The 16,737-nt window shown below is 42.1% G+C and overlaps 1 protein-coding gene across 1 annotated transcript in view; it reads right to left on the bottom strand.

Moving 5' to 3' along the window:
- Positions 1–3,429: 3,429 nt before the first annotated feature.
- LOC109890012 (GDNF family receptor alpha-1) overlaps positions 3,430–16,737 on the bottom strand; it is a 98,698-nt gene continuing 85,390 nt past the window's right edge. Inside the window, exons 7-9 of the mRNA XM_020481958.2 lie at positions 9,988–10,187; positions 6,856–6,903; positions 3,430–5,909 (exon numbers count right to left, since the gene is read on the bottom strand). Of these exons, the coding sequence (XP_020337547.1) occupies positions 5,754–5,909; positions 6,856–6,903; positions 9,988–10,187 (404 nt within the window). The 3' untranslated portion in view covers positions 3,430–5,753. The remainder of the gene's footprint in view (positions 5,910–6,855; positions 6,904–9,987; positions 10,188–16,737) is intronic.

Genomic DNA, 16,737 nt, shown 5'->3' with positions numbered 1-16,737 from the left:
GAATTTACTTGCAGACTTATTCAGAGTATGGGTGTGGTCTCCACTAATAACAGCAATCTTTATGATCAGTTTAGTGCAAAGACTGACATGGTAAGGCTGGATGAAGGGAGCAATATCTGACCAAATCGCTCTAAATTTCAGGGTTGTAATAGATGTTGTTGAAATAATATACAGTGTCTTCAGAAAGTATTAACACCCCTTGACTTTTTCCAAATTTTGTGGAGTTACAGCCTGAATTTAAATGGACTAAATTGGGATTTGTTGTGCCTCTGGCCTACAGACAATACCCCATATAATCAAAGTGGAATTACACACACACACACACACACACACTCAGTGCATAGTTCTAGTGTATGCCTCTGGATACAGATGGACTGGCATAAATTGGGAGCTCATTAAACAGTATTTTACCACTGGTGTGATGGTGATCTTCACTGGGACAGCGTTGCTGTAAGTGATAGCTCTCTCCTGCTGCGGTGCTCTGGGAATGGTCAGGCCTGAGGCACAATGCAGACAGACAGTGTGGTCAGACTGAATGTTGAGGTTATTTCTGCTACTCAATAGTATCTGTTGTCTTCATCTCAACTAAAATAGTGTACCATAATTTCTCCTTCGAATACTAACTCGGCCCATGGACACAACTACTGTAGTAACTACTGTAAAAAGTACTGTAATAGCTTCTTCCAATACTAACTCTGCCCAGGGACACAACTACTGTAAAAACTACTGTAATAGCTTCTTCCAATACTAACTCTTCCCAGGGACACAACTACTGTAATAACTACTGTAATAGCTTCTTCCAATATTAACTCTGCCCAGGGACACAACTACTGTAATAACTACTGTAATAGCTTCTTCCAATATTAACTCTGCCCAGGGACACATAACTACTGTAATAACTACTGTAATAACTAGTGTAATTTCTTCTTCCAATACTAACTCTGCCCAGGGACACAACTACTGTAATAACTACTGTAATAGCTTATTCCAATATTAACTCTGCCCAGGGACACATAACTACTGTAATAACTACTGTAATTTCTTCTTCCAATACTAACTCTGCCCAGGGACACAACTACTGTAATAACAGTAATAACTACTGTAATAGCTTCTTCCAATATTAACTCTGCCCAGAGACACATAACTACTGTAATAGCTACTGTAATAACTTCTTCCAATATTAACTCTCCCCAGGGACACATAACTACTGTAATAACTACTGTAATAGCTTCTTCCAATACTAACTTTTTTAGATTAGACATATCCTGTGCAAGGCCAGCTTTATACAAAATGAGTTTCAATACGACTTCCTTATAAAGCTAGCTCATCACGTTCACCAATCTCCTCATTAGACCAGTCTCTTACAATACAATTTTTTTAGACCATTTTAGCCTTGTTAATTGCCTGAAAGATGTCTTCAGGTACTTCTGCTGATAGTCCAGTGTTTTCTTGAAGTGCAGTTAAAGGTCATCTCCATAGCCAAGGTTCCTTTAGGTCAGCACTATATTGAAGCCTCCTCAAGGTCTAGGCCAATAGATTAGGTAACACTTCTTAGTAAGCACATCTCCAATGTGAATTGCGGTTTGATTCTCATTATCAAACATCTAATTCCCCACATTTACGAGAACTAATGCTCAATATCTTTATTTGACTGTTCCCTTTTTTTGCCAGAGGGCTTTTTCATTTCAAGGTTGTGTATTGCATTTGTTTGACATTTATACCTTTTATCTTTCTGCCTGAAAAGGCATTATCCACCTTTAGCCATTTGTAACTATTTTTCGCTTTTATATGATTGGAAATATTGTGCGTTCGGGGTGGGGTTACATAACATTGGTATTATTTGGAACACATTCCATTCAACCTCAACTGATTTATTTTTATTTTACCTAGGAACAGTGGATTAACTGCCTGTTCAGGGGCAGAACGACAGATTTGTACCTTGTCAGCTCGGGGATTCGAACTTGCAACCTTTCGGTTACTAGTCCAACGCTCTAACCACTAGGCTACCCTGCCGCCCCAATACATATTCATCTCAGCAAGCCAGGACTGAAATCTTGACTAGTTGCGTTAGATGCTTGATCAATGTTACGTGTATCTGTCCACGAGAGATTACCCATGTCTGACTACAGTATGTACAAAATGTAACATGTCTTGTTATGATATAACTGTCTGGGCGGCAGGTAGCAGGTAAGAGCGTTGGTTCAGTAACCGAAAGGGCGCTGTTTCGAATCCCTTAGCTGACTAGGTGGTCACTCTGGATAAGAGTGTCTGATAAATGACTATGTCAAATGTGGACCGGATTAATATAAAAGATACATATCAATCCAAGTTCAATAACTTAATGGTAAGACTTGATACTCGCCACAAAAGTAGCATGAACATCTTCAGTGCTCATTTTCAACATCACTCAGACCCATTTCAATGTACGTTTATCTCAGCTGCTGATGCTGCTGCTGCTGCGTTCTGTCAATGTCTGTATCACATGTTATCCCATACTTGTTATTTCTGTCCATCTTGAGATGAAGAAAATACCTGCAAGAAACACAGACTTACATGAAGTACCAGGTGACAACTGATATACTGTTGAAACAACCACAGCAGTGACATTTTAGCCCTGTTTATACCTGCCGCTTACATGCGTCCTGATCACGCCAGTTCACTGTACACTTATAAGATCTGATCAAAATCAGTTCACAATGTGATTTTTAATCGTCTACACCTGTCTAAAAATGTGAACACTGAAACTGAACAACTTGATGTAATAATTGTGAAGCTTTCTCTAATCTGAGGGATTGGAAAGGTCAACCCCGTTGGCTGTCTTTCTACCCATTGCAACTAAACAACCCCCTCCTGCGTCCAGGGAAAGGCCATAACTACAGCCATTGGATACTATTTTCTTGCGTCCCTGTGGAAAAGTGCATGCATGACATTTACCCTCCTTTCTGTCACGTTTTCTGTGTTTATGCATCTGAATTTATCTGTTTTTGCATTCCATGTTTCGTTCCTAGAATATTTCAGGTGGGATTACCTTGAATTTGACCAGATGTGTTCTGAGAATAATCTAGGCCCAGGGAACAGTCAAACATTTTCAGAAGTTTCTTGTGTTTAAATCATGACGCGAAGCTAATTTTTCATTTGACATTGTTGAACATTTTTCCTGGGAACATTGGAGCTGTTTAGCTGACATGGTAAAGCCAAGGCTGATGTCCTGCTCTCAGCATGTCATAGATAAACTGTTGTGTGTCAACATGGCCAATCTTTTCAGCACAGCTCCAGATTCCACCACTCACACAACACATCCACAGGTACCAGACAATTGCTACACATGTGTCTAATTAAGCAGACTCTCTCTGTCTCTCTCTCAGCCAGCAAAACAGAGTTATAACAGGCCACAAAACAACCCCTAAGCAACAGAAAAAACAACCTCACTGTTGGATGAGTCAACATTTTAATTATAATTTTATTTAGATTGTACATTTTCACAGGCTAAGAAGTATTGTGGATAGCTTAGGGATTCTTTGTTTTCAATCTGTATAAACATTGCAATTAGTTTCTTCTAGTTCAACAACCAATGTGATGTAAATGAATACAAATACTCTAGGGTATTTTATTTCTTCACCTGCCTCTTAGTGGGCTTATTATCCTCCCTCACCCACAAATTCCAACACATTCATCCTCTGTCACTGTGAAATATCAGCAATCTGACTACAGATACCAATGTGTTAAACCACCCAGCTGCCTCAGACCTCATAGATAAAATGTTTGTCTTTATCCTTTATTGCAATTCCTATCACCCATGTGATTTTTTGTACTTTAACCTCTGTGTACGGTCCTATATGCTCCTTACTTGTGCGGGATGTCAAAGTGTAATAAATAAAGGCCCAAATAGTAAAAGATAGAAAGAATAAGATGTTATATACCAAAAAACAATATCATATTCAGGCAACTGCATAAATGAAACTATGGTAGAATATTTGTTGGCTCAGGAAATATAACAGGAGAGCTAGATCGATATCTTATCATTTACAATAGTTCCATCATATGTACTGGGGAAAATATGTAGCTTGCTGTAAAACAAAAATGCTATTCTCTAATGTGATGTATTTTATGGGGAATTTGAATCTGATCTAAATAGCTCACAATGCTCCTGAGCAGGATAGAAATAGACATTTCTTATCCAATTACTGTTTCAATCAAGTACACACATCTAATTTTAATGCCTAGTAAATAACATGTAATATACATTGTTTTGAAAAGCCACACGAACCCAAGCAGCATGTCATAAATGCTTTAAAATGTCCAGTAGCTAAAGTAATTTGCCGCACATGCCACATGTATGTGTGAAGTGACTGTGTGCTGGGTAGTCCACATGAGGAAATTATTATTTCAAATGTATCTCAAAATGAATTGACATTTTCAACTTGCACATTACATCTGAGAAGTTACATATGGTTATGATACAAGGTTGATACTTTCTCAGCGATTCTCAGGAGACATACAAAATGCTACAATTTACGTACAAGAGTCACATGTTCTGCATCAGCTTGACTCAGATGCCAATCGTATAAGATTTACAAGGCTTTGTTCCAATAAGATTGACAGTTTTATTGTAAAGGCAACATGACAATAGATTGAGAGCAAATTGATGCTAGTGTGTTGAATGGTTGTGTGTAATTAAAGTGTACACAACAAAGCGGTAAGTATGAGAATCCATCTGTCACGTGATCTGTTACAACTCTTAACGCCGTCATCTGTATGGCTGTTCTCAACAGCTCCAGAGCGCTTTACGACGCTTACAGAGCAGAGAGTATAAATTCATTCAGGTAGGAATGGTCTGTCTACCGGAGAAAACCCTACATCCATCCCCCCCTTTCATCCAGTATAGAGAAAATATGTCAAACCAAGATAGACCAAAATAATGTTTGACTTCATAATGTACATCCGCCATGGTCCCCAAATAGCTCATTGTACATGTTAGGAAGAAACTAACCTTGACATGTGAGTATGTACTGCATGTGTCTTTGCGTGTGTGTTTTTTGCATGCGCTACAATGTCAAAGTGAGCTCTTGAAATGAGTGTTTTGCTGCAGAGGGCCGAGTTAGTGACAAAATGGTGGCGTCCCAACAGAATAATGAGTTCTGTAGACCATTCTAGATGAAAGGTTCCATGGTGGTCTAGCCATCTATACTGTCTGTCCTCTGGGCCTTCGTAACTCCATGCCCATCTCCATCTCCAAATGATACCATATCAAAACACACACACACACACCACAGATGAGATATATTGACACCTAAAAAGCTGCCTACCTCATTTAAACCACTGCCATCAAAGTGATGGGGATTTTTTGCTTCTTCAAAGACCTCAGCCTTAACACACAAAGTCCCTTGGATAAAAGCGCCTGCCTAATGACCGTACCATTATGAGTACAGTAAATCCCATTGTACCAGAAACTGACAAAAAGCCACCCGCCATTGTGTATTGGAATGTAGCAATGCATCCTATATTCTCATGATCGCCCAGTGACCGACACAGAAGCTTTTCCCTTTGTAAAACAGAAACGGGAGAAACACAGCGAAACTGAGTTACATTGAGATCACTTTAGCACACTGCTTCAACGTAAGCCTCTTCAAACTAGAGTTTAAAAATAATCAGAGAGAAGGGAAATAAAAATACAACAGGTATACTGGGAACAGAGAATATCATTTCGTCTTTTTACAAATTTATTCTGTCCATGCTTTTGAAAGGTAGCATGGCTACAAGACTGCCGCGGGGTAGAGCGCCGCCAGGGTGCAGTGTAGCAGCGCGACCAGCAGGGGCAGCAGTGAGTAGAGGTGTGTATTAGATGATGGCAGACCGGCTGAATTCCTGGCGATGGAGTTGGAGGTACCGGAGTCGTCGATCTGTGGGTCCTGTGGAGGGAGGGACAGAGAATGTCAGAGGAGCGATAGAACAAGTTAACTTAGGCCTGATCAAAAGCTTTTTTCCGGGGGGACAGTTGTGCCATCACTTTGCTTGCTTTTAGACTTTTGTCCAACTGTCAAATTGAAGCAATATGACAAATCCCAGCTGCATCTATAACCCCTGCATTTACATTGTCCACATTCATGCTCTCTTGGGGCTACACTCGCAAAACACTATAATAAAGAAAAATAAACAATTAGAGAACTGACATAATCCAAATCAAATAAGAATGTCTTAATAACACCACAAAAGTGTGTGATTAAATTGGCCCATTAGATTGAAAAAAAAAGGTTGTTTTGAGAACCAAAATGCCAGTTGGCTCTATCATATCCATGTGTTGCTTTGGAGATGAGATAAAAAAATAAAAAAGGTATTTGACGCACTAATGAAACGTTGAGCTGAAAAGGGGCCATCTCTTCTCAGGCTGTTTGAACCTGCCACCGCCTCCTTAAATGTCACTCTATGGAATAATGCTGCTTTATTATGTACAATGACATTTACTGAACTTTAAAAGGCACTAGATAAGCAATGCTCACGTCAGCGTAGAGGACTACAAAGACCATGAGCACATGTGCAAGAGGGGTCGCCTTGACTTCTGTCTGTAGGCCTGTGACCTTTGGCATGAGATCAGGGTCTGAGTAGTAATTACCATAGTCTTTCCTTGTAATTGAAAATCAACACTACTGTTCATACATGTAATTTTACATAGATCAATGATGAACTAGGACCCACACAGATTTTTCTGGTTAGGTCATGTGTTCAGGAAAAACTCCTGGCCTTAGTCATAATCAATTGTTAGTTGATAGTTCTGGCTTAAACTTAGTATAATATATTATTTTCCTCAAACAAGAGTAATCAGGATAATCAAACTATGTAGATATGCTGTACACTTACCACGCAAAGCACACCATCGACTGAAACGTTGGACTTCAGTTTCTGAGCCTGTAAAACCAAGAGAGATGGAGAGATATGGTCAAAACCACCCTACTGTGTGTGTTCATGTGTGTGCTGAGTGTGTGCCGTTTGAATTTGTTGCCGTGCTCAAACATCAGTGATTTGTTGCTTTGGAAGGATCTCTGCTGAAGCACATGTCGCCGTTGATCCTTATACAGCATTTAGATCCAGTTTGTTACAGATGACTTGAAAGCGATGGGACTTCCTGTATTTCCCAGACTAGACTGTATGAGGATATGTCTCCAGTCACAGTAAACTCTGAGATTTTCCTCTTCTTAATCTTTTTTATTTATAATTTGCCTTGAATAAGAGCAAGGTTGCTGTAGGTAATTTAATATCCTGAGACACAGGCTTATCCAGTTTCATCTGGTATTTACAGGGTCTCAAGTGGACAAAGACCTTGAAGGAAAACAGTAAAACAGAAGTGAGGATCTACATGAGTCGCCTGTGTTCAGTGCCCTATGTTAGCCAGCCACTCTCATGCTTTACAATAGACTACTTGTAGTTTTAAATTCAGTAAGAGCTAGAGAAAACTGTGTGTGTTTGTGTGTGTGTCTGAAGTATTACAAACTTGTCTTGCCACTAAGAATAATATCCGTCATTCATACTCTGTTTGGAGGACTGTACTTTGTGAAGAAAACACATTACGACCAACCAAACATCAAAGCAACACAGAATTGCAAGTATAATGCCTAGCCCAACACCATATGACTGGGGCATTCAGTTAGACTGATAGCTAGTCCTGATCAATGTAATGTGGGAGTGTAGAAGACAGTGTGAGGGTGTGTGGATTTGGCTGTAGTGGGAGCTGGATGGGACACAGCAGAGGGAAATGACAGATGTTTGTCATTGCTCACTGAACGGAACCCAGAGCTGTCCCACAATTCATTTCTCTCCCGTTGGCCTAAACCATCCATCAGCTTGACTGGGCATGCGGTTATTGTTTCAGATATACCACCATGCATCATCTACGGGACTTCATGTGGAACAGAGGAGAATCAGTCTTGCATCCTTTACGACTACATGTATGTGTAAGGTGTTGAATACTAATAACCTGCAACCAGATTACCAAGTAAAAAACCTTCTAATACAATCAGTATACAGCCTGACCAAGACATTACAAAAGACGTCATTGCATCCAATTTCACCCACTGGGGATGTGGATGCAGAAATGCTGACTGAATTCATATGTTTTACTCATTAACTATTCAAAAGTAAAACTGAATCACTTCTGGGGACCACATTGAATGATCTGTTTTGCTGCTCTTAACTTTCAGGCCCAGGTTGCGGAGCGCTACAGGCCCTGCTGGGCTCAGCAGCAACACAACAGACTCTCCTTCCTTTTGTTTCAGCTTCTTAGACACGCTAGGAGCCACCTGACTTTAATCTCCGACGTGGGACAAAAGGCATTCCTGCCTGCGCCACTTTCAATACCCACAAAGAGAGGCAAAGTGAGGCAAAACCCTCTCACAAGACAAAAAGAACCCTTCCTAATTCAGTTTGAAGCTTACGGTAAAAGAAAAGAAATCCTGGCAGTTTGAGGAATACACAGTGATGCTAAATTAGATTTGAGAAAATTAACAAAAGGAAGCAGGAAAAAGCACATATTTCAAGCTGCTCACATAGAGATCCTCACACAGGGAGAAGTTGTCTTTTGGCTAGTAGTCTAGTGGGGCCCTGAGTCATTGGACGAGTGCTAAAGCTGTCTGGCAGTACCAGCACAGAGGGTTTCTAATCGATGATGAGAGGAGAGACGAGTGAATGTTCTTACAGGCCCGTCCCCTGTGTGATTAGAAAGAGCTTGTCTGCCTCCGACAGCCGTCCCTGCTCAACACATGCTCCAGTGCAAACAGGGCTAACAGTGTGTTTGGGTGTAAGTACTGTAAGTATTTGTGTGTGTGTTGTGTGTGTTTGGAACTCCTTGCGAAGTGAGAGCTTTCCTCTGATTAGAGAGTGTGGGAATCTATAACAGTAGCCTTGTTGGTTAACAACAATAATACAGTGAGCTTCCCAACTCTAAACATTTTAGTGGCTGAGTTTGCTTTGTGGAAGCCTTTTGTATTTTGACCAGAAAGACTAAATTCCCACTGATCGAGTTCCAATCTTAGATGTTCATCTTAACCTCAGCTCATGTAAATCATCACTGAAAGCCCCATCAACCATTCTGAGCTCTGATACAACATCAGTGTCTGTAACATTGACAGATCCATCTCCAGCAGGTTGTCTAAGCCAGGAGTCACCCTGACAACATCACAAAGATAACCCACTCCACCCCTGGACCTGAACACTATTTATCCCCCGTCCAGATCAATTGGGGTAATCTATTCTAATTTGTCCTATTAGCATATGAATGCCCTTTCAAATGGCGCTGGCGGAGCATCCAGGGACGCAGCCAGGGACGGAGGACCTCATCAGGCGAGGGGTCGGCTGGCTGGCAGTCAGGCAGGCAGTCATCTGTGTTAATGGGAGATGGGTGGCAGCCGGTGACATTCAGATCAGTGTGGGTGACCACGCGTCACCTTGTCACTCGGTGACACCACCAAGCCTTTATTACTGAGGTGAATAAAGCCTACATGCCGGCAATGTAGGATTCTCTAGGGCACTAGAGTGTGTGTATGCTGTGTCAAATCGAATCAAATCGAATGTTATTATCACATGCTTCATAAAACAACAGGTGTAGGAGTGAAATGCTTGTGTGATGGAGTATATAAAATATATAAAATATACTATATGCTGTTTGAATTGCAGTGTGTAGCAGGACGTGCTGACTGACTCACTGAAGGACAATGTTCTGTCTTTGAGGAGGACTGATTCCACTCTGTGTGTACACCACTGATAGACAAACACTTCCATCTGTGTGCCTCAGACTCCTATACTGCAGAGCAACTGTTAGTCCTTTACAGTTAATTCAGGCTCTGCTGAAATGAGGCCGTATCAGTTCTCAAATCAAATCAATAATGCTTAAATTAATCCAGCGCCTAGCTAAAATAGTTCCCTCAAAATAGATGCTTGGCCGTTGGCCTCCAGGACAGGAGGTCCATGCGGTATGAAATCAGCTGTTGGAAACCTCACCTGCAAGCTTCCACAGAAGTGGTAGAGGGACTCATCCCCTGCCTTGAGGTGATTGGTGTTTGTGGCGACATCCAGTGAGTTGGGGGACCGGTCCTTAGCCTTCTGGGAAGGAGTGGTGGTGGAGGTGGTGGTCTGCACCGGTGGCATGGGCTGCCAAACTCCCACATCTGTCCCGTTCCCAAACGCCTGGATGGCATTGCCTACAGAAAGACCAGACACTGTGTTAGACATCAATGTTGTAGAGAGAGGGAGCGAGAGAAAGTCCATATGTGGAGAGACTACATCTGTCCAAAATCTAAAGCTTTTCATAAAGCCATTACTGGTGTAAAACACTATCCATTTCCCCTAAAGGGTATCATTAGGCTATCTTTCCCTAACACTATCCATTTCCCCTAAAGGGTATCTTGAGGCTATCTTTCCCTAACACTATCCATTTCCCCTAAAGGGTATCATTAGGCTATCTTTCCCAAACACTATGGAATAGGTGGGAGAGAACAATTTAATTATATGGAAATACACCAGGGGAAAAACTAAATTCTAAACTACAAACCTAGTGAGTGTGCTTAAGTTTGGCTAGGGGATATGAATATATTAGCTAAGGCCATAATAATAATAATAACAAAGTGATGATGTGGCCTTTTACCCAACACATTAGAGTGCATACACTGTTCCTGGTCTATCTTTGAAGTGAAGCAGACAGGCAGATCTGAAGCTAGATGGATCAGCGTTATGCACCGCTCACAGAATAATTCAACTATTTCTTCCCTGGGTCATTGAATCCATTTAAACTGTGAGCCAACACTTTGGAAAAGGACGGACATGCTTTTTATTATTATTTTTAACTTGTCAGCTCATTTGGGCTTGAATCGTCTAAGGCTGTATAGGGCCACACCTCTAAAATGCTGGCTGTGAGGGAATCAATTAAAGCTGGTTTCATTATCTTGCGGTGAAGAAAGCGGGTGTGCCACTGAGCCTATCCTAGTGCACTAATACTTTGTGCTAGCACAGCGGCAGCCTGATGAGTGTATTGAATTTGTTGATAAGGTCTTTTATGGAGCTTTGTTCTCAACAAAGACTAATTAGAGACAACGCATTAGACGGTGTCGTCTGTCACGGCTGATGAGGTGCTTTTCTAGTTTGGAAGGGTGCTTTTCTAGTTTCGAATTTAGACACAATGCTTGTGCTGTGATAATGTACATGAGTTTAGCTCTTATTTAGCTCTAGCTCAATGTCAGGGCTTTCAGTGGAGTTTGAGGAATCAGCAGCACTTGAGAAATACTAACATGCATAACCTGCCAGTCAAGCCCCTGAGAATACATACTGTAATTCACTCCTAATAGGATGAGTGTATTCCTACAGGCATCGACTACACTCTGAGGAAAAAAGGTGCTATCTAGAACCTAAAAGGGTTATTTGGCTGTTCCCATTAGGAGAACCCTTTAAGAGCCCTTTTTGGTTCCAGGTAGAACCCTTTTGTTTGTAGTTATAACCTTTTGAGGTTTCATATAGAACCCTTTCCACGTTTCTACATCGAACCCAAAAGGTTTCTACCTGGAACCAAAAATGTTTCTCCCTCGAACCAAAAAGGGTTATCCTATGGGGACAACCGAAGAACCCTATTGGAACCCTTTTTACTAAGAGTGTGAGTGTACAAACTGGACCCTGTGTCTTATTCTTGCTGACAAACGAGAGTGTGATTTAACACTGGACCTTTACTCTGCAAACACTGAGCAATGTTAGAATCCAGACACCCAGGAAGGCCCGGCAGGCTGTTCCAGCTGCACAGGAATGCAGTGTTTGTCTTACCAAGAGGAGAGAGGAGATAAATCCCATGTTTAAACACAGGGAATATCACACTGTGTGCAAACAGCCTGGAATCTGCACAATCTGCCACTTAATCGTTTCTGTTTCCATTCATCAAGTGCAAACAGCACATGGGTAACCATGATATCATATCACTTAGTGACATTTACATCAACCAAAACACTGACAGACAGGCATTAGTGCGCATGGCCGTCTGTTGAACCAAACAAATAGGCCCATTTTGCTATGGCTGTATTCATTAATCTAGCAAGAAGGCAATATTTTGAATAATGTAGAAGTGAGTCGTGTCCACCCCTCTCGACCCTTCTCGCCAACGTAAAAAAAAGTTTGAAGCTGCGTTCGTAAAATCGCTCTAGTTATCTACTCCGATTTTAGAGCACTGTCGTCCGAGTGTGCCAGAGCGCAGAATAACTGATGAATTTACGAACGCTCAACACGTGTTGAATATGGCCGTTGTCAGTTAACGTCGGCTAAAAAGCGTAATAAAATTTTTGCCAGCTGCGAATACAGTCATCAGCGCTCTGGATAACATGAAAACAGCATAGCCAGCTCTGCTAGGGCACGTAAAATGGTCAGAGTGAGGTGTTCTCTCATTTATGTCTAGAAGTAGCTAGCAAGTTAGCCAACGTTAGCCAGTTAGCTTGGGTGCTTGACTGCTGATGTTACGTCAGAGCGCTCAGATTAACCCTACTCCTCAACCAGAGCGTCCAGTGTGCGCTCTGAACGCTCGGTATTTACGAACGGACAATCTGACAACGCTCTGAATTTATGAACGTCCAGAGCACACTCTGAGCGTTCTCCAAATTGAATTTACGAGCGAGTCGACCTAGAGCTACTTTTCTAAGGGCCTCCCTTTAACGTGACAAGGATCTGACCAATTGGATCGTAATAACGCAGCAGACCACTGGATACATTTATTCAACAGATAATTCGTTTTATTTTTTTTACCATTATTTAACTAGGCAAGTCAGTTAAGAACACATTCTTACAATGATGGCCTACACAGGCCAAACCCGGACACTTTTGTGTTCCGCCCATATTGGTATTATTATAAAAACATTTTAAACCTTTATTTAACTAGGCAAGTCAGTTAAGAACAAATTCTTATTTACAATGACGGCCTACCGGTGAACAGTGGTTTAACTGCCTTGTTCAGGGGCAGAACACAGATTTTTTAGCTCAGGGATTCAATCCAGCAACCTTTTGGTTACTGGGCCAACACTCTAACTGTCACGACTTCTACCGAGGGTAACTCCTCTCCCTGTTCGGGCGGCGCTCGGCGTTGCCGGTCTACTAGCCGCTACCGATCCATTTTTCTTTTTCTGGTTGTTTTGTCTGTGTTCCTTTTCACACCTGGTTTTCAATTGCTTTGATTTCTGTGGGTATATAGGGCACCTGTTACCTGCCGTAATTCGTGCAGGATTAGATTTGTGTGTATTGCGCTCGAGTGTATTTGATGTTTGTTGTTTTTTCGCTATTACGCAGGTGTATGTAAAGTGTCGGAACTGTGTTTGTTTCTATGTGCGTTTGCACGAGTTTCTGATTATTCGAGAGCGTAGTTTTGTATTGGTGGACTATATTATTAAACACGCTTCTCAGACATCCCTGCTCTCCTGCGCCTGACTCCTACACCTCTCACCAAGACGCATGTTATCACACTAACCACTAGGCTACCTGCCATCTAGGTGTCCTAGTGCAGTCTAGTTTCTTGTGTTCTGACATAAAACGGTAGGAAATGAATAAAATAATAATGTAAACATACTATCAGTAATTGCCAGTAAATCTATTGCCCGAAATCGGGCACTGTAGTCTTTATTTAACAATTAACATTGACATTATTGCAATAGTTAAGAGTTTTGGTGTTTGTTTTGCATAGTCATACAGAACAAAGATACAATCGATCAGTATAGGGATTGGATATACTATTTATACATATTTAAAAGCGTGTCTCCTCCGATAAGAGGGTTTTTATAGGAGAGAGCTAACACTAATCTCTGATCTTTTTAACTAAGAGTGAGTGCTTAGACGTGGCATAAAGGAGCCTTGCCAATGTGCCCGCTGGAGTTCCACTCAGGCTGTTGGTCAGAAGAATAGGACCATTACTGATCTCCTAGGTGATTTCTCAGGAGCACACAGGGTGGATGCCCCCTGGGCACTTATGGATTGCTGATAATGCTGCCGGTTACTCAGTGTGACCTCTCTGTTGGGATATTCTTTCTCACAATGCCACTGCTACCAGCAAATGAACCACCAACCACTCTATATGTACCATCGAGCAGAAGTAACTCTACTTCTCTTTTCTCACTTCCAACTTTTTTGGTCATGTAACAACCCTGTAATGCCTTTTGTCATGGCTGAATAAAGCTGTATGACAAATAGTGAACTACCATCACTGTACTGGATTGAAGAATGGTGCAAGAGTACAACAGTACTTTACTCTGCTGACCTAGAGGCAAATGCAGGAGAGGATCCTTAACTGGGAACAATGTATGCTTAACATTAGATGAAGCAAATCAGCAGCTACGCTTTGTCTTCTAATGCCTTCCAAAAGAGCTTTCCGTAAGAGGACAGAGCCCTCCCGCTGGCCCCCTGGTTAAGGAGCCAGAGCAATGCCCTATCACAGTTTCGGAGCCACACCAGCACTGACGGTTGTGTGGGAGCATATCTGTCACTGTGTGTTAGTGCTGACAAATGTTCCCTCTGAGCTGCATGGGTAGCCCCGAGACCGCCACATGTCATGTAAAAATCTTCCCAGTGTGAAATAGTTCCCAATCGTTCTGATCGTATTCTGATTGTGAAATTTCTCCCAGCGTGAAAATGTTCCCAGTTCAATAATTGCACACGTGACTCTTTATGTGGATGGCTGCGCTCGTGCGGATGTTTCTCACAAACCCTCCCTCGATCTCGAAAAATTGTTCTGTGGGCATACACATTTGCTTCACACATCTGCCAATTAATGGTGGCCGTGACTATAGTGAGCTAGCTATACAAACAAGTTAAAAATGCATACCTCTGAGAACAAGCCATCTCGACTTTACAGCTAAACTTGCAAGTTACTGTAGCTAGATAAATCAAGAGCGAGGTGGGGTGAGAGAAACATCTGCCATCCACACAGACGTGCGTTCGATTATTGACTGGGATAATTTTCATGCTGTGACATTTTTTACAACATGACGTCACAGTCACAACACAATCACAACAATGAGTTTTTATTCGTTTCAGAGAGATATAGAGAGAGGGGATTTAGCCATGCCTTGGTACTCTGAGGGGATCAGAGGCTGGGCTCCCAGCTTGTGCCATAAAACCCCTGAAACTCTTCCCGCCTGCTGTTCAATCTTTCCATGTTCTCCAACGTCACCCCGCTCCTCCACACTCTCTACTGGCTCCCAGTTGAATCTCACATCCATTTCATCATCCTGGTGCTTGTCTATGGAGCAGAAAGGGGAACTGCACCTCCCTACCTTTAGTCTATGTTCAACACTTGCACTCAGGGCCGGATTACTGAACAGGCCCGCAGGCGTTGGGGGTGCACCCCCAGATAGCATATGAACACGACAGTTAGGAACTCCCTGGAGGTCATAAGCCTTGGCAAAATGTGTAGAATAGCATGAGATTAGCTACAAAACTGAAAATGGTTCTGTCTGTCACTTGGCAAAATGTGTAGAATTGTAGGAAATGAGCTTAAAATCAGCTAATTTTTCTTTCACCCTCATAGCAAATGTGTAGATTTGCAGGAAGTGATCTGTTTTCTTACTAGCACTGACTTTGCTGATTATAGCTACTTTATTGACGAAAAGTTGTACTTACTAACACTGTGATACGTGGTTGTCTTACCTAGCTACCTTAAGATGAATGCATTAACTGTAAGTCCCTCTATATAAGAACGTCTGCTAAATGACTAAAATATGAATGTAAAATGGAATAGAGGGAGAGTTGGACACAGTTTAACCCGGACAAGCTTCACAGGCTCTTCCTGGATGTCTAGAGGAGCACAGAGACGTGTAGTGACAGCAAAGCACTCCTATTAAGGACAGTACTAGTTCTGGGAATCATGTCAGATTTTCTTGCCAGGAGAACAAATATTCAGGGAAGGTGCTCTTCAGACAGACAGCTCTCCCAAAAAATCAAGAGTTTGGGTAGGGACAAAATAATCCCCTCGGAAACATGACAAAGGCGGACTGTGTTTCCTGGCAGACACAATGCGGACGCAGATATCTAGGCTCATTTTAGCCACAGCCAGTCAGTGGTTGTCAGCCTGTAACACAAACGTCATGGCGAATGCAAACTACTCACTTGCGAAATGTTTACGTCAGGAAATGAATGGATATGACGCTGGACGGATGTCCACACTCCTCCCTTTCCTCTCTGCCAAACTGACGTTGGTCTAATTGCAGATGTGTATGCTGGACCTTTGGTACATTGTGGGAGGAAACCTATCTTTCTATCTCAATGGCTTTCTTTCTCAAACTAAAACCCAAATCCTTCTCAATAGCAGTAGGTCAAATAGACTTCAATGACACTGAAATTCCCCTAAAGAAATTGCTCTGTTGTGATAGTGCTGTGTCATGCACATTGTCACATTGGGAACAAAATGTTATATATAACACTATCTCTATAATACAGTGAAAACAAACTTCCCCATAGGGTCGGTGAGAGCGTGACTATAGTGGATCCTACTGGCTTTGAAAAGGGCTGAGAGACAATGCCATACCAATAACACAGCAGAGGAAGTTGAGCTGTGATTGCACAAAGACAGGCACCACAGCCATGGATCTGCTATCTCCAGAGGCCTGGCACCTTGTGATAGTGAAGGAGCTGTATTTATTAAAGAAGGAATTGCTGTGGCGGGGGAGTGGATGGAGAGAGAGAGGGGTGGGGGGGGGGGCGGGGGGGACGGGGGGGGGGGGTGTTAATTAAAGCTGTCTG

Source organism: Oncorhynchus kisutch, linkage group LG4, assembly GCF_002021735.2.
Source record: "Oncorhynchus kisutch isolate 150728-3 linkage group LG4, Okis_V2, whole genome shotgun sequence".
Taxonomy (NCBI): domain Eukaryota; kingdom Metazoa; phylum Chordata; class Actinopteri; order Salmoniformes; family Salmonidae; genus Oncorhynchus; species Oncorhynchus kisutch.
The sequence above is the reverse complement of the archived record's forward strand: the minus strand, read 5'-3'. Positions and strand labels throughout refer to the sequence as shown.